We start from the raw sequence: 26,120 nt of genomic DNA, 5'->3' as shown, positions 1-26,120 counted from the left end.
TTTTGCTAAACATTTATACCATTTTTAAGAAAGTAAAATTTTTGTGAACATTTATGTCAAAAGCATCAAACAAAAAGTCAATAATACTTCATTAAATGATTACTTAAAAGAAAAACTGTTATATTCAATTGTTCAAGTAAAAGTTTAATACCTATTTTCAAGAGAAATATCAATACATAACTTGTTTTGGCAGAGGCAGACGTAAGTTTTTCTAATATTTACAATATTTAAATTGCTCCAAATGCTTACTCTTTTTTCTTAAGAAACAGTGTTTAAAGGAATTTCATCCATTTACTGAGAATTTTCTTTACTTATAAACACATATTATACATTTTGTAATTATTTTAATTCCGAAATGAAAAACGGTGAAATAAATAAATAGAGCATAAAAAGATTTCAAATGTTTTTAAATGGCTAATGGCTATATTCAAAATGAATCAAAAATGCTGCTTCAGAAAGAATATTTTTATACATTTCATTGTCTAATATCTTTAAATGTACCTCTTTAATAACATCAAGCAGAAATAAAAAATGTCTCTACATTCCACTGCAGTGTTCAATCTGAAATATTACAGCATTTAAAAGAGTCATCAGTTATAAAAATTGTGATCAAAAGTGCTTTGTTGTGTTTAAAAAGAGATTTGGGTTCTCATGCAGCACTTACCAACTTCAAAAGACAATCTTATTCAGTCATGCTGTCTGAATTAGGTAAATTCCCTGTCAGCCTTCACCTAGAAGAACACGATCGAAGCCTGTGCATTTTTAAAAAACAAATTATGACGCCTTAATATAGCGATCAGCATTGGCTTGTGCTCGGTTATGATAAGCGTACTGGTCAGTATGAAGGACGGATTCTGCAGGCAGCAGAATTTTCACTTCAAAGACATCAAATCTCCAATTCAACCAGAGGCAAGTGCCTTCAAAGCAAAAGCTTGATCAATACTGAGACCTATAAAATCACACACATATCAGTGTTTGAGATCAACCCAAATGTACAGAAACACAAACCACCAACCTCCTAATAAAGTCTGACTACAGATTCGGTGGAAAATTAGGCCATGCAAAGTTCAGTTAGTGAGATGTATCAGCGCAAACTAGCTGGCACATTTAAATGGGTCAGGAAAGTGACATAAACTCTGAGAAATTAATCAGAGACAACATTAATAAGCCAATTTATGTATTTAAATGAATTTGCATTTGTGGTGAATGCTCAGTTGCACTTTCAGTCATGGATTTGGCTCATAATTGGTTCTGTCATCACAATTGCTCGTACATTACGACCCATTCTCCTAGTAAGATGCTTGGTGTAAAAAAAAAAAAAAAAAAAAAACATGATTTGTTTTGCTACATTGTAAAAATATGTATCCAAATTTGTCCATTTTTGTTAACGCCATGTCTTTTGAGAAGCTCTTACATGATTTTCTTCCCAAATGAGACAGTAAAAAATGCCTTTGCTTTTGGCAGAGATTCAACAATATCTAGTGATGAGCAGAGAGAAATATAATAAATATAGACACTGATCTTGGCCCACTGCATACTATTAGCATAATACGTTAACAGTGCATATCATTAGCTAAAATCAAGACTACAATGACTACATAGTGTACAAAGAGACTCTTGGGTTCGGTTGTCCACATAAATACTGCTTTCTGCGGGATACTCATTGAAACTTTTGTCACTAGGATGAAATTTTGTATAATTCTGCATAATTTACATGCTACCTGCACATCATTTAAAAGGCTTACATTTCACATCTCTCTGTAAAATAACAGATTAAAAGGAGATTTGCTAATTATAGAATGAGAAGTTGGATTATTATGCAACAGAAGCCAGAATTAGGTTTGTCATTGAAAGAACGGTGAGGAAGCCAGAGCATTCACTGGCATTCATTAAAAGACTGTGTCAGATTGCCTTTCGAAACACCTCTACAATCTTGGCCACACCGACTCTCTACCCTCTCCTGACGCCTGCGTCTCGGCAGCTGTGAAATTGTCTCGTGCCACAGAGCGAACCAGTTTTATCTCCCACCGAGCAGCACTAAAACACAGATAAGAAGGAGGGAGAGACGGACGGTGCGCTCTGTCCGTCTACCGTTAATGTTGTCTTATGCGACTGCGCCGTTAGTGATAAGGCAGGAAAAGGGAAGCAGATGAGTGAGGGATTGTCTTGGAGGAGCAGAATTGGCTTGCTATCACCTGCTCTTGCTGTGCTTCTCCAAATATCTCACGCACAGGAACAAATTGAATTTCCGTCCGTCTCCTTTAGAGTCCAACACAGTGTGTTTTCCTCCCCTTCTTCAACAAAGCCCTAACTCTATTATCTGGGTCTTTGAGGAGATAGCGCACATGCGCCCGGCTCATCATGCTTCAGCTCGGTAAACATCTGTGTGAGTTGGCAAGGACAGATTTGGGGGGTTGTGATCACTAAACTGCTGCAAGCTCCACAGATGATGCTCGTCCCATCTGCAATGGCTCTGAGATGTCATCTCTGAACACCTGACAAATGATGCAGTAAACATTTTAGTGTGGAACCAGGTTATTGTGGCAGTGGTTTGGCATAGTTGGAGAGAAAACCACGACACCTTGCCTGAAACCTTTTTGCGCATGATGAAAATATAAATTAGGGATTTGTAGCATTCTAAAAGTTGGACAATTTTTAACATGACACGTTGCCTTAATATAAAATGCTGCATGACACTTACAACACTGTAAAAAAATGTATTAAATTAAATCTAGTTGAAAATGTCAACCTAAATAATAGAGGGGGAAAAAACGAATTGATGCACATGCAATTAGACAAAGATATGCATTTGATGGATATGGACATTCTAAAATATGACAGTACTGGGGATTTAAAAACTAAGAAATTTTTGATGAAATCCGAGAGCTTTCTGGCACTGCATAGACAGCAATGGAACTGACACGGTCACATTAATGATTAAGGACATCATTAAAATAGTCCATGTGACATCAGTGGTTCAACCACAATATTATGTAGCTGTAATTATTATTATTATTTTTTATTTTTTTGTGCACAAAAAGTATTCAGTGTCCTTACTACCTTTCTGGGCCTTAAATGTGTCAGTTGACTTGCGGTTTCTGCAGGGTCAGAAAGCTCTCAAATTTCATCAAAAACATCTTAATTTGCATTCTGAAGAGGAACTAAGGTTCTATGGGTTTGGAACGACATTAGGAAGAGTAAATAAAGACATCTGATTTAAAGAATTTTCATTTTTGGGTGAACTATCTCTTTAATAATAAACAATAAATGGCCGTGTTAAAATTTGATACCATTTCTTTTAAATGAATTAGAAATAAATCACAAAAAAAACTAAAATCTTGAGGCATCACAACATAATACTGTGCAGTGTGCATATTTACAGTTGAGGGTAGTCCCATCTGTAACAGGTTTTGAAGCATTTCTAAAAGTTGGGCTATTTTTAGCAAGACATTATGCCTTAATATAAATATTAAAAAATCACTCATGATGTAAGAAAGATGGAATATGGATATAAAAAATATGAAAGAAATAGGAATCCTCAACATAAAATTTATATCAATAATGATAAGCCAATAATTATTTATGTTATGGCGAATGATGAATGGATGATATTCAAATTCTATACTATTTTGCCTAAATAAATTATAAATCACTACAAACTAAAATCAGCCTGAAGTAAATTTAGGCATCACATCAATATAATATACAGTATGAAAAATGGATTTTAAACTTTAAGATTACATTTAACAGTGATAATAAATGATCTTTCAGTGAACGTTAGATGATGACAAACATAAATTCATGCATTTAGTAGACTCTTTTATCCAAAGCGACTTACATTGCATTCAAGCTAACAGTTTTCTTCTAACATGTGTTCCCCGGGATTCAAACACTCAACCTTGCACTTGCTAACGCAATGCTCTACCACTTGAGCTACAGGAACACATACAAACATAACCTAAATGTGAAAATAGAGAAATAACCATGCACCATTAAATACTGAAAAACTGAAACACTAAAAATGTAAAATGTCTAATATCAGCCTCTAATATCAGCCACTAACTGATATGTTAACGATACACTATGCATATAATTAATGTATACAATTTGATTAGCACAAGGAAACAAACAAACATTCTGACAGATTTTTTGTCCGCATAGACAAAGTTATGATAACATCTTGTTTTGTTTAATGTGCTACATGACATGACATACACATTTCTTTCTCTCTCTCTCTCACACACACACACACACACACACACACACACGTGTATACACACACAGGAGTTACTTAAAAGGTTTAAAATAACCTAGAGTCTGAGTACTCTTGTATCCAGGCAACAGGAGAGAAGTGGGGGCTTCTAGAGGTAGTTGTTATATTTGTGTGTGGAGGAAACACTCAGTGACCTTGTGTTCCTAGTTCAGCACTGGCACACATCTGCATGATACCTGAATCAATTATTTGTGTTTTAATTTCCCTTAATTTTGTATAATGAAGAGTGGGGGGAGGGGTTTAGACAAATGTAATGTTGTAACATTGTGTGGGGGGGTTCACAAAGAATAAACTGTGCCTGTTGACAGTGCTGTTATTTGTTATTTGCACATGCTCTCTGTGTTGTTTTAGCACAGATTCACCAAAGTAATTATGCAAATCAGGTAACAGCACAAAATTTGTGCATCACTGTGCAGCATCTCTCTACCACTGCAATCCAGACACCCGAATCAGCTCTTTAAAATGGCTCTTTAAACACACAACGCATCTGGATACATCGCTTCTTATGATGATCTTTTCCATTACAGTACGTGATGAGTAAATCCTGCTATAATCAATAGACAATGTACACCGATACCTCTTATAAATCAAGTTCTGTTAAGTAGCTGCTTTCTGTGAGCGGTAATGATGTGAAGTTCATTTCACCAGACAAACAGAGCTATTTTGCTTCAGCTCGTCTAAAACAGAGATAAGAATTAGCATTTTCCTGCCGTAATTTACCTTGGTAACTTCACGTGGGTTTTTAGATTAGTGGTTTTACTTTAAGAGTTAAGTAAAGTCTGTGCTTTACATAATTTGACAAGACTGCTTCAGTAGATTGGGCTTTCAGATGTTTTGTTATATTTAATATATGTTTAAATGGATCCATAGAATGCTTGAATTAGGGTTGCCACAAAATATTGTTACTGACAATAACAATGTCATTATTTAAAAACTTAAATACTTTGATATCATATTAATTCTACACATATTATATTGATATCATGTTAATACTATGCATATTATAATGTTGTAAATAATCCAGTGCCAGTAACTATCTGGAGTACTATCTTGATACTCCAGCACAGTAGGTGGCAGTAATGTGGTTACTATCTGTCATAAAACAAGAAAGACAGCCATAGTGCAATGAGATGTAACTAATATTGCCACACAAAATCTTGTAGTAAATGGAGATGAGATGAAACGGGACACTCTCTCTGGACCCGAAAAACGTTTTGCTTGCCATTGTGGAATTTTCAGGGGAATCCGTCTAAAAGAAGTGCCTATCAACAGCATGGTCTTTTTGTATGCCTTTGTATGCTACAGTAGGGCTATCAAAAACAATTAGAATATTTGTTTAATGTAACATAAAAATACACATTTAAAGGTAAAGGTTGTAGGACCTGCCACTAGAGGGCGCACTACCAAAACAATAACAATCCCGTGTTTTGATGATGCTAAGAAAGAGCGTGGAATGATGGGATTTGTTGTCTTCTACCCAACCACTGACGGCCATCAATCAGAAGGAAAGATAAATCATGGATTTAACGCGAGTTCTACGATTTGCGCGAGTAGATTACATAAAGTCAATGCAAAGACACGATCAGACTATGGATCAGACGCGTCCTCGATACTAAGATACTAATCTTGTTGATCGTTATAATAGCATACATTTTCTGTCATGTGGTTTCTACGTCAGTAGAGGCAGTAACAAAGGGTAACTAACAGGTGACTGCACTGCCACGTGTCACTGTTTAAAATGGGAATTTTCTCATGATTTAAAAGTAGTTGTAAACAAAAGCTAGACTTAATATATAACACTAGCCTAGTGGTTTTTGGATATTTTACTGCGAATATCTTACAAATTTTACCTTTAAATGCAAAAACTTTGTATTCAAATTTTAGGTGTACGTTAAGGAAGCCTTATATCAGGTGATACACAAGATGCGATGACAATGTGTCATTACATTTGAATGTTTTTGTTAGCCTATCCAGTTGCTGATGAATTGTTTATTCAAAATATTGTGGAAAAATAGAACATCAATGCAGAGAAGATCTTGTTTACATCAAAACTAAAACCAAGCCATTTGAACAGAATATATATTTTGCACATTTTCTATAGGGAGTTCTATCACCGCACTTGAGTCTCATACAAGAGAGCTGCATGTTTATAAAGCCATGGAAAGCTAATGCAAGTTTTAAAAAAACATGTCTCAAGATTTTATGGCAAGACTTTTTTTTATTACATTTTTTTTTTTTATTTCTTTAGATATCATGATAATATCATTATCATTAATTATTCTGGCAAGGAAAATCGTGCAGTTAAAATCGAGTACCATTACAGCCCTACATGGAATGTTTGGTTTCAATTTCTACATTCTTTTTAGCTTTTTTGTGTCATTATTAATAAAATTAGATGCTATTGTATTATGAGTAAAACTGACTATAATTAATAAATACTGACCAAATTCACAGGATATTTTCATCAAAAGACAAACATTTTTTTACCAAAAACAACTGTCACAAACCACTACAACCACCACAAAGATGAGAGTTACTTACATGCTTGAGGAATTGTTGTAGTCCTAATACAGAGGCTTTTTTTGTGGTCCGACCATGTATAATTCATGTTGTAGAACAAAACATTAAAGTCTCTTCAAGTAACCTGAACCACAGACCTTATTTTACTCACAAATCGAAGACTGCTCTTCTAAAACCCCTTTAGAAAATTCCCAAGGGAAGCCACGGTGAATTAGTCTTCCGGGTTGGTCTACAAATTGATTTCATGACTGAACAGTTCTATAGCAGAGTTTTGTGAATAGGGTGCAATCAATAATGAGCCTAATTTACATAGAAATGAGACACATTTGTGCTGAAAATAATGACAATGACTTTTTAAAAATAAAATATGTCACAACTCTAATGCATTTAGCACCTGGTTAAACTGGATTTTGGGTGATTAACAAATAAGACTAGTTTTTGTGCATTTTGTACATTTTGCACAACATTGGCACATATGGCAAGTATGATGGAGCGTCACACATGTGTCTCCACTCACAGAAGAAATATGGTGCAGCCAGTGCTCGTCCATACTCAAATAACAAATGAAGATCTTTCAGTGAACTTCAAATGGATTATCAGAACAATCCTGCTGGAATCAGGGAGCCATAAGTAAAATTACTACACCCGAGGCACTGGAAATGTCAAAGTATAACCCTATTACAGGCCAAACAGAGCACCTCAACAGGATTACACCAAATCATCACGTTTTTCAAACTTTCCCAGCAATATCGTCTGAAGATCCTACATCACAAATCACTAAATTATCTGTGGTTCATCTTCGTTACTTCTTGAGCACATATTACAAAATGTTATCAGACTGCAACTGCAGTTGCAATGCAGATAAAGGGAAAAAAACCTAATAATGAAATATTTACCTTACCCTGAAAGGGTTTGGTAGCACTACTCATAAATTTAGTTCCGTTATTGTGCTTGTGATTGAAATGGCAGGATAAAAAGCCAACCTGAGTCCGAGCTGTACATGTAGACGAATCTGGTCCACTTCAAGTGCTCGACAAGGGCGATCAGAGCGTCCTGGAGCTCAGGTCTCAGCTGGATCACAAACTGGTTGTTGGTATCGATGGGGAAGCTGGGCGTGATGAAGCACACGTGCAGAGCGCCACAGAACGACATCAGCATGTTCATGGTCTTCCTGTCATACAGGCCGATGATGGCGTACACTCCCTTGGAGAACTGGGAACAAACTGAGAAGAGCACAGGAGAACAAATGTAAGATTAATGTAATGGACATTAGATTTGCATTATTAAATACAATGTGCTGATAAAGTAAGTAATAAATAAAACAATTATATGTTTCTTAAATCTTATGGCAGAGGTTTTTTAACTATGGTTCATGGACAATTTGATTTAAAAAAAGATTTAAGAATATGCTCATGGAGAATTAAACATTAATATGGCCCTAAAAAGTACTAATACACAGCCAATTAGCTAATTAGCTAATTAAGAGTGAGAACTGGTCCTTTTCTAAATAGTAGGCCTATTTAAGCTTGTCAAAGTTAATGTGGTCATTTAAGATATTTATTTAACATTTAAAAAAAAATTAAACAGTATTTGTTGTGATATGCAGGATGTCTATAGGTTTATATCTCCTGGGTAAGTAAAATACAAAGAAAAAAAGATACTAAACACAAATGTAAATATTTTCCAGATTATGTTCTAAAAAGTAAAGTAAAACCTCAGTGACAACATACTTTTTTACTTTAAAAAATGCATCATATTTTTCTTACACACTTTTCATATAAATAGGTATACTTTTATCTTCATAGTAAATTTTTAAAATAATAAGTAGCTACTTTTGTAAACTATGCAATGCAACTACAACATCAAGAATAAAACTTCAGCTCATTAACAATATAAAACTTGTGAAACACTCATTAGCACAAATTTTCAATCAATACCCAGGGATGACAGAAGAAAGCAAGTGCTGGGTAGTCAATATGTTATCTAAAATTCTGTCATGATAACCCCCAAAGCACTTCCTTCTGAAAAACAAGACCTCAATATGTCTTGCCCTGCATTCTTCTTTGTAATTACAGTGACAGTAAAACCTCCACCCACCAATCATCTCTGCTCCAGCCCCCTCACAGCCGGCTAAACCCCATGTGCTTAAAAAGCACATGGCAATTGATTTTTATTGCTGTACTCCAGAAGGGGGCCTGTTTCATGTATTTGCGAGTCCTCTGTTGCAGACAGTGTCAAATCTGGGTCTCCTCAAGCAGAAAAGCTCCAAAACACCATAAAAACACTGAGGTAATGAGTTTCCTACATTTTTACCTGAACTCCAGACTGTATCCTACCTCATTCCCTTCACTTTTATTCTGTAATTATAAAAATGTCCCTCTTGGACGTTTCACTGCTCCACTGTCTGTTTTAAACCCTTCCACATTGCATACATTAATAATAATGCAGGCGTTTTTATATATAATTATAGCGCATTTGTAATAAAACACCATACGAGAGCCTCATTTACCATAAATTTCAATCTCAGTGGCAAAAAAGTGTTTTCAAGCCAAGACTTCCCATTCGTTCCAGCTAATGTATAATTCCAGGGGAGATTTGTACCATTTGCATTCAGACATGTTGGTTCCCTGGGGCTTTGAGCATGTGAATGAGGGATGTGCCACAGTTGTGACATACTTCAGCTCCAAATCTTCCCTTCAGGCCAGCAAACTTTCAAACCAGCCTCAGAAAACAACTCCGATACCTTTCTCCGCTTCTCATCTACCACAGTCGGCACTATTTAAGTCTTAATAATCACCCTCATTGTCCCCTCCACAGCACTGATAGTGAGGATTGACAAATGTACTGTCGCTCGTAGATGTTTATCTTTTAAAACAGGCGATAAAGAGTCGATGCAAGGCTACACAATGCATTTATCTCAATCATTTGGAAAGATAACGCAAGATTTCTGCGTGCACATCTTTTTTATCAGCGTTCTTCATGCCTACCGCAGATAAAAGGAGGAGGGAAACAGCAAATAATTTTAATGCGGTGCTGGCTGGAAGGAGTATCAGGGTTTGAATCTCTGTCTTGGGGTATAGAGAGCGTGTGTATGAATGTATATTTGGGAGAGGGGGGAGGAGGAAACAAGTTTCCTGCCTGCGGTGATCTCCATGATGCTGAAAGATTTTTGTGACAGGTGGGTCCAGTGTGACTGATCTCGTCTGATCTTCAGTCACTGCAGTGAAGATGAGAGGAGCTCCACTGCATCAATCTGTTCCAGCAGCCTCTGTTCTCCTTGCCTTTGGTTATTGAGCAACTGAGGTAAGAAGCGTGTTTGAACTGATGTGCAGTCCTGTGACATGGCTGAGAAACCAAAATGGTGACAGGAGGCATTTATGCCAGCCATAGTCAATCAGAGATGCGGATTTGTACTAGGGGATGTTTTGTCTGCGATGCATTATACTGTAGCTGTATGAAAGGATTGTTTTCCTAGAAATTAATATTTTGTCATCAGTTACTCAACATCATGCCATTCTGATCCCTTTTTTTTTGTATAAAACCCAAAACAGACCTTTCAGGGAGAACTCCCAACTTTCACCTTGTGTTTTCATTAGAAAACAAGTGGATGGTTATTTTTACTGACAAGTTCCCAAAAGGACAAAAATAAAGCACCACATAAGTAGTCCATATGACTCATGCACTATATTCCAAGTCTGTTAAAGGCATGCTATATATATAACTGGCAACTGTTATTATTTCTACCTAATCTGATTCAGTGAAAAATTCAGTAATAATATAATCACATTTATAAATAAAACCAGTTTAGTTGTTTCCAATTTTTTTTTACCAGACAAAGCATTTTTTTTACAGTAGGTTTGTGTGAGCAACACCAGAATTGACTGTTATTTGAAATATGTAATTGGCACACACATCAAATTTGAGAGCTAAAACAAAGGTGATTTTCTGAAGCCAGCAACATAAAAAAAAAACATAAAAACTTTGGTCGGTTTCTTACACAAGTCTATTGTATGTATTCTGAAGAATATTAAAACTAATGTAAAAGTATTGGGATGGTAAGATTGTTTTAATAGTTTTGAAAAAAAGGTATCTTATGCAAAATTGTAAATAAAATAGTCATATTGTGAAATATATTTTAATATTTTAAAAAATTATAACTAATAACTAATATTTGATCTTTTTTTCTGAATCCTTTTAATAAATAGGACGTTGAAAAAAAATAGAAATCTTCTTGTAAAAATATAAATGTCTTTACTGTCACTTTTGATCAATTTAATGCATCTTTGCTGAGTAACAGTATAAAGTTCCTTAAGTAAAATTAATGACCCCAAACTTTTTAACACTGGTATGTAGTAGTGTATCACTTTTATGGCGCTGTTCTTAAATCAGTTTCATTCATGTTTATTTGTATAGAACTTTTCTCATTACACATCATAGCCAAGCAGCTTAATAAATTAATGTAATAAAATCATGATATGAGCGATTTCTAAGCCACAGAAAGCACGATTTCTCCGCCACCCCCCCTTATGGTGCATGTCAGCTGGCGCAGAGCAAGTGAGCATTTGCATTTCATTCCTATGGGAGTTGAGATTCATGCCTGTGTGGAAAAAGCGTTGATAACGGCCAAAAGTTCAGAGATGTTCTTTATGTGAAACTTTATGTGAAAAATGCCATGTGGCAGCCAGTCTCTGTGAGAAGCAGGTATGACATCTGTCACAAGTTTTGGAAATATGCTGATTTTGCTTGCATTTCTGCTGGATTAAGTGCTGAAATCATATTGTTTTACACATTGAATGTATTAAAGTTGTTTGGACATGTATTTAATTGGCTAGTCTTGAAATGTTTACATTTTTAAAGGGTCATCAAATGCCCATTTTCCACAAGAGACTATTTACTTTAGCCACAAAACTTGCTAACTAGCATGTTATTAAAGAAATAAATTATACTCACTTCTTCTGTAGGTGAGGCTGGATCACATATTATATTAGCAAACATAAACAAATTTAGGTAGATTGGAGGACACCTTCACTTTAAAAACAAAAGAAATCCTACAGCTGTAGACTGTAATGTTTTCTCTTGGTTCTTGGTTCTAAATAAATGCGACTTATAGTCCAGTGTGACTTATATATGTTTTTTTTCTCATCATGACGTATTTTTGGACTGGGGCAACTTATACTTAGGTTCGACTTATAGTCTGAAAAATACGGTACATCCAACAACAAAACTAGTGGTCGACCAATATTGTTTGTTTTGACAGCTGATGCCATTGAATTCATTATGTGTAAGGAATAAGGATGTAACAATTCACTCAACTCACGGTGTGATACGATTCACGAAGCAATACATTCACATAAGCCCCTACTCCCAAGTGCATCCCGGTTCCTTTAACATCTCAACCAACTTGATTAGGCACATATCTTAATTGATTTTCAACCAGCTCAGGAAGCGTCATTACATCCCTAGTCTTGAAATACTGTTTTAAAATCTAAATTCAGCTATATCGTAATATTAATCCTAAAAACATATTTACAGCCCACTTTTTTTGAATGTAAAACAGAAGCTTGTTCATTCTGCATAAGATTTCCTTGCAGGCTTCACCAAGAAAATAATATTATAACAGTGTTGAAATGACATGGGAATGAGCTAATGTCAAAATTGTAATTTTTTTGGGTGAATTTTTCCTTACAAAATAATGAAAAGGTGGCAGCTCATTGCCGAATCCTGTAGCATTAGGGCCCAGCGTTTTACTCTGTGAGAAAATATCTAGATCATTTCAGAGATTACAGCCAAGCGGGCTCTTTTTGTCACCTAACAGAATCAGATTTTGTCCCTGGTGTCCTCTAAGCGGCTTGTAGCCTCAGTCTTTGCAAGATGATATATCTGATGAGGTACATTTTTATCACTGTATCATTCCAGCCCAGTGAAGGTCGGGGAGCATGTTGCCCCACAGGCACATATCCTGAAATCACCACAGCTAACCTCAGCCGCTTGTGCCATTCCCTCTGAACTGTGTCCGATGATGCTAATGCATAACCGTCATCTACAATCAACAATGAAGTTTACTGATATCAAAAAAAGCATCCATATTTCAAAATGCTTCGCTTTAAATGCATCTAATTGCTGGAAGTTATTGCTAATGGCTTTGCAGATGAAGCTTACACGGCTGTGTGAGCTATCCTTGGCAATCTTCTTTAGATATTCAGGCTAGCTATCACATAAAGGCATTCACTGTCTTTAAAGTCTTCCATCACTTGTATAGAAAGCTTCGAATTAAGGCAACCACACAGGTAAAAGCTCTTCAGTGGTCTGTGTGAGTTCCACAGGGAAGACACACAAACAGTGTTTGTTCCTGAACTCACTCTGACGAGAGCTTCAATGGGTCTCTTTGGAGCCCGGCTGATTGACATGCTGTGGACATTTGGCCCGACTGCATGTCAACGTGATGAAAGGACTGATACGTGCTGAAAGGAGGACCACGGGACTAATGCCAGGAACAGACTGTCATAAAGGCTTGTGATATGGCAAAAGCAAAAACGGATTCTTAAAATAATTCATATATGGGAAAAAATGAATCTGTCCTATTCACAATAGACAAAAGCCTGTCTGCCAGGTTTAAAATGATGTGATGATGGGGTTTTATTCCACTAGACCATCATGACGTGACACTGACTGGTTATTTCAACTGGGAGGTCAACGTACTGCATGTAGCTCACTGCACTAAACTTCAACTTCGACATTACATCAAAGGTGCATGCAATTCTTCAGCATTAATATTGTATAGCCATTTTCATGTGGGCTGATGTTGCATTTGAAAACATCTAAGGGGCAATTCTGATAAACTGTTTACTGTGAAATACTGAGGTGCATTTCAAATGAAGGCTGAAATTCACTGCTTGAAGAGTGATAGTTTTAAAATTTAAATTTTTTTGTTCATCATTTACTCACCCCACAAACCCATGTGGATTTCTTCTGCTGAAAACAAACAAGATATTTGGAGAATGTTTCAATTGTTTATCCTTTCAGTAAAAGTCAGGTGTGATCTTCTCTATATTGTGAGTCCCAATGACTTGCACTGTATGACATTTTTCTAAAATGTATCTGAAATGATATGAGAGTGAGTAAATGATGAGCTCACATTCCCCTTCATAAACACTCAACATCATGGGACCCCTATAAGTGAGCATTAATTTCTGTAGGCGTTTAATCCCATAAGCACTTCCACTTTTCAACTTGCCGTTCCTGAAGTAACTACAGGCAACCATATTCTAAGATCTGTCCACTGCAGTCTAATCTTAACACTTCCTTCCTCTCGATATAACAGTGTACAGCGTCTTGCCATGTCGGTTAAAGCCCACAATTATCAGAGAAGGTTAAACTCTCCTTCGTGTAGTAATTTGGGGAATAGTTTTCTTTCTCAGAAGGAACACCTGTCCTTTTCCAACTAAATATTGTCAGTTCCCTCCTACGTAAGTGGATTTTTCACTATAACTAACTTTGTGGCTCTGCTCCCACATGCATACATCAAAACCCCTGAAAATAATCACTTTGGCTATGATGCAATGAATAATAGATTAAATGAATCTGTTTGAGTCGTGCTAAACGGTTACTGTAGCTCTTCAGAGTCAAGGCAACTTCAGTAAACAGTTCAGGCACATATCTAAGAAAATAAGAGTCTTTACTGCTGCGTGTGCCATTTCTGCCATAGATGTCATCTATTTTACAAAGTATTATAAATATGATAATAGATAATGATTCACAGTAATAGGAACACGTCTGAATGTCTTATTCAAAAAATATAAAGCCTTTACATGTGCTATACAAAGAAGTACATTTCAGAAGTAAAAGAAGAAGTAAAAGGCTATAATAACATATGAAGTGAACATCCAAACATCTGATCTGGTTTGCAGCATTAAATACAGGAACATGTGTTCAGAAATGCATGAGACCACATTGCATTTGAAGTATAGACATTACTCTGTCCTCATGTAATCCCAGACTACAAGGACCACCTATTTCTGTCAGCATCTGCATTAAAACAGAGGTTCCCAGCCCTGTTACTGGAAATGGTTCTGGGTGTGAAATGGGGGGGGGGCTACAAGAACAAGGTTGAGAGCCACTGCTTTAAAATAAGAGTTGGTTAGAGGCTCTTTAAAGAAAAGTTACCATATGAGCTCCAAAAAATTCCCTTTGTAATACCCATTCAGCAGAAGATTGTTTGTACATGAATCTCAAACCAGTCTCCACCCTGAAATAGCCATATATGGAGTTTACAATGCCTAGTTTTAATATGCATAACGTAATCTGCATATAATTTCCATGCATATTCCATCCATGTGACACATGTTAAATGCAGCTAAGAGAACAATACATTAGGAAAATATGAGATACATACTATAAATGGTTTTTGAGACATCACATTGCTATTCAAATTTATGCAATTTTGTCTATAAAGTAAACATATATTTTAGAATGTTTATAGCCTTTATTTGAATGGAGATGGGCCTTATTTTTTTGATTCACTATGTCAGTAACAAAACATTTTGAAAATAAAATGTGCATATCTTAGTCAATTTTGAATTCTATCTTTTAAATATGGTGTTTGTCACAATATTGGGAAGAGCATGAAAGGAGTTATCATTAGGTTACTGTCTGTGTGTGACACACCTGTGAACAGAGGTTCTAGAGTACTGTCATCAAACCTGTTCAAACCAGTCAATGGACTGTTTGATCAACGAGTCCATCCTTATGTCTGTCATTACTGTCTATGTTACAAAGCCATTAGACGAATCAAGTTCACATCAGTGATCATTATTCACACAAAAGTATTTTCTCAGACCATGAGTTTTGCTATTTAGAACACAATTTAAAGCAGAACTGTCATGCGCCAAGCAATCCTAACTGTTATTAAAAAATTTAATCACATACCACAAGAAATAGTTGAAAAGTAGCCCATCCACTGCAAATATTTCTGTTTAAATACATAGAAAAATGTTGTAATTTCTGGATGAAAATTTTAATGCTTAACTTTATTATTGAGAGTGTCATATTTAATCTAAGTATGCACATCTAACTGTAAAACAGACTTTAAAATTATTCTGTTTGCTTCATTATTCCTTTTTAAAAAACTGGCTCAAATGGGCTTCAAATTAAAATTCACTCTGTACTACTGTATTGTTATTATAGCGGGTTGGTCATTTTCATTCATGACATACAAAAGCACATCTTTCAGTTCTCAAAGTTCTCCTGAACATATCAATCAAGTAACAAAAACACTGATTTTCTTTTGTCATGTTTCTTAAAGCCACATTCATTGTTCTCTAGTCCCGCTTTGTTCTTGCAGCAAAAGAGGAAAATGATCAAATTATAATCAAACTGAATTTTGTTACACCTCCTGGCACACAAACCGCTCTAGTGATCTCAGGTTTTGTTCTGGGAAGGTGTATGTAGCGATTAGAGGATAAGACAGCAGCCATGCACAATCGCCCTGATGAGCGAACTCTCTGCAGATGTAATTAGCTCCACCTAATTACTTTCACACTTCCCTGTGACAAGAACATTCAGACTCAGCCCTTACTTTGTGTTTTAAACTTTCCTTTGATAACCTCCCTCTAATAAGAACCTCTCTGGTGTCACCCTATAAAAATGCCCTAAGGAGTTCCCTTAAAATGGAAAACATCGCTCCAGCCCCAGTTTCTCTGCTCAGCCTCCAGTAAACAGCCTACTCTGCTTTGAAGCTCTGAGACTCACTTAAAAGGGCACATGAGAGAGGTTTGTCACGCGCACTCATCTGGGAAAGACTATAGCACATATGAACTTTTCAGGATGATCAGTCTACTTGTGCAAAGTAGCAACATCTGAAATCTCTTCTCTTCATCAAAAGCTGTTTGCATGCTAAGCAGTATACAGTGTTGTTCGTCGTTGGCAGGGTTGAACACAAACATGGAAAGGTTGTCTGTGTCAATCTCAGACATCAAAGGGTAACATTTGTGACTGACAGCCAGCTGAGCTAGGGAAGAGGATGTATTCTCTGTTCGGCTCCTCTAAAAATGTTCATATGTTAAGGATGCATTTCATATTCTGTCTCATGATAGAAAATATGCTGTCAAATCTGTAAATACACTGTGAAAAAAAAAACATGTTAAATGTAACAACTGTGGTGCCATAAATTTGCAGAAAAAGGTTTTGATGGTGCTTCAGGCAACGTTTCAACAGAAACAGAAACAGACTAAAATAAAGCAGTAAACAACACAAAATGCAGATCCTTACATAACTGATAACAAGGAAGCATAACTATTTGAATAAAATAATCAAATGTACTGCACTACACAGGGACTTCTCGTGATTTCTAAAGACTAATATATTTCATTTTAAAGGTAAATGTATTGACTTACAACATATTGTATTGCACCATAAATAATGATACTTAATTCAAAAAATAAAAATACAGCAAAATTACATGCACTGACTTTCCTGTTAAATTGAACATATTTGAACTGTATATGGTAAGGTAACTTGCATTTTTTAATGCAAATTTACTTTTTTCATTATAATTTAAGACACTAATAATCTATTTTGTATATACAGGCACCTGGTTATGAAATGAGTGAAATAAAAAAAAAAACACTGTGGCAAAAGAAGCATTTGCAAATGTGAAAACACAGCACTGGCTTGTGTCAAATTCAACCTCAGTTATTCTAAGAGATTTTGCCAGCTTTGCAGTTCCACCTGACATCTTGACGTTATTCTTGACAGTAATCCAGCTGGGTTTAAGACTGTACAAGTGAAGGCACGTTTACAGCAACAAAATGTCTGAGGTTCTCCTACTTCGCCAAGCCTAGACTGTTTCACTGGCACAAGTCAGCATGTGCAGAATCAGATCGTACAGAAATTCAGCAAAGCAACAAGCGTGATGGAAACAGGTCGTGCGCACTGCAGAGGTTTGGTTTTGGGAAGAGTACCAGACCTCTTGAGAGATACATTAATAGAGAACTTACAGGCGTATGTCATGGCAAAGCTGCTCCCCGTGTCCACCATGTCCACTTGTGGTACCAGTTTAGGAACATCATTGTGTTGAGAGAGCGCGAAACGGAACACGTCGTATTCGTGGGAGTCGGTTGGAAACAAACCTCCTGTCGAGATTACAATAAAGTCATTCAGGGACACGTACATAACACGTACATGGAATATTTAAACCCAAATGTCTAACTGTACCTCATCCTGTGCGACGGAAACTTTAAATCACTGTCAGGACGCGGTTATAAACAATAGCCGTTGAGTACTCACCTATGTTGATGTTACTTGGGAAACTTGAACATGAACACAACCCAAGCAAACCGGTTAAGAGTAAGACGAAGCGTTGCCACATATTTCCGTTTGCATTTGAGAAACTGACAAAAAGCCAAATGCCAAACATATATATCCCAAAGTCTTTGTCTCTTCAGCAGAGCGCAGTGAATCCCCAGTCAGTCCTGTTGGTAATACCGATGGATGACTGAATAAGCGTTTCTCTGATAGCCCTACTTACAATGAACACACTCTGTGTAGTGTCAGCATAAGAAAGAAAACGCGGATCTTGATCGCTTTCTCAACACCATCGCCGCGCGCTCCCGGTAGATCGTTACTCTACTCAAGAGTAGAAAGAGCAAATGATTGGTAAACTTGAAGCCGTGCGCAGACTGTACCATTTTATAGCAGCTCGGTTTCTCGCTACATAAAATGTACCGACATAAAATATCTATATTAGGAACATTAAAAGGAAGCCTTAAGTGTGATAAACAGTTAAAAGCTTATGAGCAACAGAAAATTAAGTGGGACAGTTGGTGCAAAGGATGTTATCCAACAAGAAAATAAACGCAGTGATTTAAACACTGCATCTTTTTCTGTATATGGGTCAATGACAAATATAAGTATCTGAGACAAACGGTTTAAAAACATGTACAAGTTCTTAGAAAAAGATTTCATGCTGGTCTCATACAGTAAAAAAAAAAAAGTTTATAATATTTTCATTACAAAATATGTTGATTCGACTATCATGTCAATGTCAAGTAGTAGCCATCAAAATAAAGCGTACTAAAATATTTTAATTACACATGATTTCACACAGCATAATCAGTTTTTGTCAACATATATATATATTTTTTTGTATTTCAACATATTTCTGTAATTCGTTGTTTGAGAAATTAATTAAACTAAAATGGAATTAGTCTAATATTTTGCATCATATGGTCAAATGATGATAATAAAAAAAAATAGTTTAACTAATTGATGTGCATTCTAGAGTAGACAAACATGCAATTTTCTCTTTTAACTGAGTTTAATACACACACATCATGCGTTAGGTCAAGGTTTACCAGAATGATGTCAAACAGTCCCAATGCCTGTTAAATCTTAATAATCTCGTTAAATCCAAAATTCTACCCTCTATAACTATGTAGCAGAACACAATTATTTTAAGGTTCATACTCACTCTGTGTCTTGATTAATAACCCTGACCCAAAAAATTTTTTAATGTAACTTACTTTATTTTAGAATAAAATCACAAACCGGAGTCCATAAAACACTCGTGAAATGAAAAGATGATATGAAACCTACAAATCTAAGGTTTGTATCAATAATTGTATTGCACACAATATAGCAGAGCTTTGCAGATTGCACCTAAACTATTCCATGTATTAATAAATGATAAATGCACATTGTATTCACATCTATATTACATGTACTGTAATGTATTGCAAACTGAAACTGTCAGCACTTTCTGAATTAAGGCACGCTGTATAGTGAAATGCATGAGAAAAAAGTTTTATTTGGTTGTGATGATCAATGATTGTGCACCTCTAACTAGTTACTACACTTTCTATTCTTATTCAGTTATCCAAGTATGCTTTTAAAACTACAGCGGTTCAATATAATCATAACATTGGGCTGAAGATGAGTGGTCTCCACTGAGATTAGATTACATTAACAGTGACATAGCCCTTTATAATTAAGATGGCACAAATGGCTTCATCAACTTCAGTATGTAATGACATTAACATCCATGACACGGACCAATTACAGAGTGGTGGAGCTCGAGTCCCTCTTGGCGTTCCAGCAGAAGGAGGAAATCCACTAATATTCCCATGGTTTATTGTGTTGCACTGGCAAGTGCCAAGAAATTGCCTTATGGAAATCAGGAACATGAGTAACGGCAAGTTGGCTGAAAAAACAAACACAAAACATGAATGAATTATTGAGCATCCATAAATAAAACATTAATATTGTAAATAAAAAAAAAGTTAGGTTTGCTTGAGTGCATGTTATGCAATTTCTAAACTGGCAGGCTTCAGAATTTAATTAGCTTTGTTTGGGAAAGTGTCCACTACAACAAAAAAGGGATAATCGTCTTATGTCTTCTTTAGGATTTTAGAGTTGGCATTAGGAATGTATACACACATTGCATTATTATTATTTATTTTAATTTTATATTATTCTATTTTTAGTTAAATTTATAAAATATAAAAAAATATAAATTTTGGTTAGTTTATTAATTTATTTATTGCATAAAGACAGACCTATAATGGATGGATATGGAAAATAAAGCATATTTTTAGGACTATTTAGGATTATTTGTATTAATATATTATTTTCATGACAAGTATGCATGTGTTCCACCCAAAAATAAAACAAAATAAAATAAATAAATTTTATAGAATACAAAAAATAATTATATCCTAGTAAAATATTTTTAGAACTGTAAAAAGAGCGACTGAGTCCTTAGCCATCTTCAAGAAATGATTTGAAACACACCAATTCCATCTTTATTTGTCCCTCTAACTCTAATCTAAGCTTTCTATGTTTCTATTCTATCTACTTTTTGTGTGTGTTTTATATGCGTGTGTGTGTGTGTGTGTATATATATATATATATATATATATATATATATATATATATATATATATGTGTGTGTGTGTGTGTCTGTGTGTGTGTGTGTGTGTGTGTGAAAAAATTGCTATGTGTACTGCATTATTTGTGTCATTTCCACGTACATATTGTTGCTATTTGTTGGTTTTGATTGCTTCTATTGTCATCATTTGTAATACGCTTTGGATAAAAGCACCGGCTAAATGACTTAATGTTAATGTAAATGTAAACACATAATGGCACGGGTGATATGTTGGAAGGCCATACAGTTACACACACACACACATAAAAAAAATTATGTATTTGTTAAAATTCAAATTAAGTAGAAAACTTTTTACTTAAAAACATTTTTCATATTTATGTGCATATTACACATATTTTCTTACGTTATCAATCAACAAGTTTTACTGTAGCGTTTTACGTATTTTACAGAGTGTCTTTTTCTAAGCATACAGCATGAGATTCTGAGTTAGGATGTTTCTGTTATACAGCACCAGAAATATAGGTCCTATGCTATATGTATGTATGAGGAAGTATGAATACTGCTGGAGGTTGTGAATTTGAGAGCTGGCATGAACATGATTTTTTTGTTTTCTCAGGTGCTGTAAGTCTGCTTCAACATTTAGTAGGCAAAACCAGGCAACACTACAAGGCACTACTGGTGGATCTACACGTCATGGAATCAAAACAGCACACACACATCCTGGTTACAAGAGGATCCATCCTCAGTTATTCTTGTAAGCGCTGGCACCAGTTTTACTGCTGCTCTTTGATTTTCCCCTCAGAGAAAATCTGAGGATACTTCAGATCTTAGAAAATCAGCTAAGAATACATACAGTCAGAGAGCTTAAATCCACCACACTTTGTGATTCTGCTAATCTTCATTCAAATACCTGTGAGCCAGAGTTAGAAGAGAGAAATGCGCAATCAGCTTTTTCCTGACAGCATCCCAATCTCCTGGCTGTCTAGAAAAGAGCTTTATTTGGTTTATCCATCTTAGGCAGTCAAACGTCTTCTGAAAAGTCATCCGAATCAAATTGACCTGACAAAGTAATCAAATTAATTGATTCTAAGGAAAGTAATGCTAATGAATAAAACAGTGCCAGAGCCATATTGGATTTACGTGTGAATAAACAGCCAGAGCTATGCCAAATTCACAGTGCTTTGTATAGCAATTTATCAAAAAGTTCACAAGAATACTTTGACATAAAGGTGCAAGTGAATTAAATATTAAGTGAGTGAATAATGCAGCACAACCTCAGGTTAGTTGACAGTTCCTTTTACAGAAGCCTTGATTGTGCACTTGTGTTCTTAAAGGGGAGTGTTTTCAAAGAAAGACCTATTTGAGGCCAGGTAAAGCCCTCAGTCCAGGCTGTTTTTCCCCCATTATTTAAAGGTGATGAGGTATAGCTAATTCAGCAGCACTGGAAGTTACATTTGTGTCTCAATTATACCTTAAAAGCTTTTCACTTTTAAAAGTCAGACAGGGAAGCAACAGGAATAGGACACAACAGGAAGCACTGAAGACATTACCATCAAAAAAGCTCTGTGGATAGACAAGGGGAAAAAAGACATTATCCTTTTAATTTTAATTTGCCCAGTGGCTTAACTGTCATGCCGTTTTCATAAAAGTCAAGGGAAAAGCCAAGTGTTTGACCCGAAAAGATCAGACCGAGGTCTTTTTTGAATTAAGACAATGAGAAACAGATTTTGATTTTGTGTTTTGTTCTCTGTACTCAAAAATAATTATTTGGCTGAAATTAATTCAGTTGGCTGAGCACTGGAAATGGATTTTCTTAACATTAAATTTCAGACACCTGGTGTAGCAGCAACTTAATTAATTAAAACAATAAAGTTAAAAGTCAAAGCAACCCAACTGTATTTCATACATTTAGCTGTTAATTATCACACACTAAAGGTTCCTTTAATTTGGCACAAGTGAAATAAAATACATAAGTTACCGTATGAACAGTATATGATCATTGAAAGAAGCACATGCAAGACTGGTCACACTCAGATACCTGTAGTAAAACAAAAACAAGCTAACTTTTTTCCATTCTCAAGGTTAGCTGAAGCTTCACTCCACACTAATGTCAGATGTTCCACATTTTGTGTTTCATGTTAGACTTTTATTTTAAAGCTCTGGTATTTACGTTTTTCCTGTTCTAGTCATGTAGTCCCTTATGAAACAAAAATATATTGCAGTATATTGGAAAATATCATGTAATATATTAGGCATATATTCTTATATATATTTATTTTTTCCAATATATTGCAATATATTGAAAGTGGCAATCGTTTGTATATTTTGCAATATATTATATAATATATGTATTATAAATGTATTCAAATATATAAAATATTAGAAAATAAACAGGGAAAATAATATATTACAATATATCACAATATATTTTAAGAAATATATTGGTAAATATATTTTCCTTTCGTAAGGGGTCCATTGTAGTTTCTTTGTTGATTAGCTCATTTAGATACATTTTTAAAAAACAGTTGTAATTGGCATCAGTTTTTAAGTATTTTGATAAAAAAAATCAAGAATGTGATATTAAAGTTATTCAAGTGGTGAAAAATTTGCCCTCACAAATGTACAAAAAAAAAATTCCCTGGAAATGAATTCCAGAGGGCACAAATTGCCCCTTAATGGAAAATATAATTTATGACCCTGATGTGTAATAATACAAAAACATGACTTAACCTGTTAAGTTACTGAAATGTCAAATTAATAACAAAACTTCAAAATGTCAGCCTAATCAAAGAAAACTGGGCTAATTAGAATTCATTTTCATATAATGGATGGATTTTCTTATTTTTAGGACCATTAAGCTTCTTTGTATTGATGTATTATTTTTAGGAATTATGAATTATTTTTATGGTTTTTAATTATTGCATAAAGAAAGGCCTATAATGGATGGATGGATGAATAGGGAAAATAAAGCTTATTTTTAGGACTATTTAAGATTATTTGTATTAATATATTATTTTCATGACAATTAAGCATGTGTTCCACCAAAAAATTAATAAAATAAATACATTTTTATATAAAAAATATTAATTCCTGGATAGCAGTGGTTGTCACAACTTTACCATAAAAAAAAAAATATATATATATATATATATATATTTTGGTGAATGTGTAACACTGTATGTCAATAAATAATATAATATTATGTACAATACCAATATATTACAGTATATTAAATAATTAAATGTATAATGAAAATATTTATGAAAGATTAATTTTATATTAAATCACGATATTATATATTTGATGAATTATATTATATTCAATATTCAAAGTAACCTAGTATAAAATAATGCTTATTTTAAGGACTATTAAAGATTATTTGTATAAATATATTATTTTCATTACAATTAATGTGTTTATGTGTTCCACTTTGTTACTTTTGTCTTTTTCTAATTAAAATTCTCACATTTAATTCCATGTACTTGGCATTTCTTTGCAATTATTTATATGTAGGTAAATCCTACACAGATTTTGCTTACTATAGGAGAACAGAACATCATAATGAACAGGCCATGTTAGCATTTGAGCTTAAGTGCAGTAACTAAAATAGGTCATGTTTGTCAGTAAACTCAGCATTATCCTGAGTTAAATGCTCTGGTTTCCCATTGGAATTCCCTGTGCACACTGCACATCCTTGGAAATATTTTGTTAATCTTTACATGCGAGCAGAGATGACAGTGTACTTAACAGGGGAGTAACATCAAATTATGTGACTGATGGAATGAGACAGATGCAGCTTTGTCAGCATTATTGTAGCAGGTGTCATTATATGTAACACCAGGAATAAATCTGGGCTGACTGCACAGGTTTAAAGGTGCCGCAAGCCATTTCTGTCATTTTGCTAACTTTCAAAATATGTTAGACCATCTTATATCCTTTCAATTATATGACATCTAAGCCCTGCTCTCTAAAGTCGTCAACCAATCCGATAAAAGCAAACCTGAATATATAAAAAGCAGAGAAGTACAGAAAGGTTTCTGATTGGCTAATGAATTAAATTAAGAGGACCTTTCAGCAGATATTTCCTTCCTTCAAATAAAAACAGTGACGCTGAAATCAGGGTCAGCACATGAGATGAAGAAAGAAAAAGCATCAGTCAGCATTATTTTCACATGTATCATTTAATTCTTCATTAAGTCATTATGCTCTGCTTTTATCATTGCTCGGGGCACCTCAAAGCACTAGGCTTGTTCATTTGTCAGCACTTTAGTCTTGTTAAACGGGATAACACACAAAGAGATAAGCGTGGATAAAGGATCGCATGGATGCCTAGCAGAACTGAGAGGGCTATGTGCAAACTTGGATCTGCCTTTCCTACTTAAATCACCCTTAATTGCTTTTATTTCAGTTGTCATAGCAACTGAGCAGCTCTTTTGTGGGTTTGGTGGGGGGGGGGGGGGGGTTGTAATGACTCTCAGCTTTATGGGTCCACAAACATATTGTGAAGTGCAGGAACACAAGCACAACACATCAGCGGACGACAGACTTGTGTGCTGCATGTGGAGGAATGTGAGAACAGAAGCAGTTTGAGGCGCCATTCTCGAACCTGTGTTATTTTGTTTAATTTGAAGGTTGGATCAACATTTATTAGCTTGGTAGGGATAGAAACATATCAGCAACGGAAGAAAAAAGCAAAACTGTGATGACTTTCACCCCCACTGTGTCCCTGAAGAACACGGCAGCCTGAAACAATTATTACAAAGCAATGCTACAAAACTGCCGGTTGGAGCTGAAAAGCCCAAATGCTCATCCCATTTCACTGGAGCCCAATTAATACTGCATTGGGAGAGTCAGCATTTTCCTCAGCGTTAAGATAGCAGCTCGGTTAATTCAATGAATGATGGATCATATTAAAAAATGATTAGCCAAAACTGCTTCTGCTTTGGACTTTCACTAATTGCTATGTGTTCTCACTAACTCACCCACTGCTTATTAATGCAAGTTTAAATGAAGAACATATTGGCATGACATGACCAGGTGTGGTTTGCTGGCGGGAACAAGAGCTGAGCAGACAACATTAGGGTGAATTTCACAACACCCGTCAAAAAAAAATAAAAAAAAATAAAAAAAAAGATACACTCACTAAAAAAACAGAAGAAATGAAAAGAGAGGGGAACATTTTTTTATTAATCATCATATTAGTAAACTGAACAAAATTATAAATTCAACACTTTAGTTTTTGCCCCCATTTTTCATGAGCTGTACATAAAAGGCCTATTTCTCTCAAATATTGTTCATAAATCTGTCTAAATCTGTGTTAGTGAGCAATTCTCCTTTGCTGAGTTAATCCATCCACCTCACAGGTGTGGCATATCAAGATGCTGATTAGACAGCATGATTATTGCACAGGTGTGGCTTAGGCTGGCCACAATAAAAGGTCACTCT

At 35.1% G+C, this 26,120-nt stretch overlaps 1 protein-coding gene across 2 annotated transcripts in view; it reads right to left on the bottom strand.

The window, feature by feature from the left end:
* LOC127986539 (glutamate receptor 1-like) overlaps positions 1-18,414 on the bottom strand; it is a 57,688-nt gene extending 39,274 nt beyond the window's left edge. For both annotated transcript variants that reach the window (XM_052588815.1, XM_052588816.1), the window contains exons 1-3: positions 18,077-18,414; positions 17,788-17,922; positions 7,777-8,016 (exon numbers count right to left, since the gene is read on the bottom strand). In XM_052588815.1, coding sequence (XP_052444775.1) covers positions 7,777-8,016; positions 17,788-17,922; positions 18,077-18,206 — 505 coding nt within the window. In that variant the 5' untranslated portion in view covers positions 18,207-18,414. The remainder of the gene's footprint in view (positions 1-7,776; positions 8,017-17,787; positions 17,923-18,076) is intronic.
* Positions 18,415-26,120: the final 7,706 nt, after the last annotated feature.

This window comes from Carassius gibelio, chromosome B21 (assembly GCF_023724105.1).
Source record: "Carassius gibelio isolate Cgi1373 ecotype wild population from Czech Republic chromosome B21, carGib1.2-hapl.c, whole genome shotgun sequence".
NCBI lineage: Eukaryota > Metazoa > Chordata > Actinopteri > Cypriniformes > Cyprinidae > Carassius > Carassius gibelio.
Note: the sequence above shows the minus strand (reverse complement) of the source record. Positions and strands in the feature narration are given on the sequence as shown.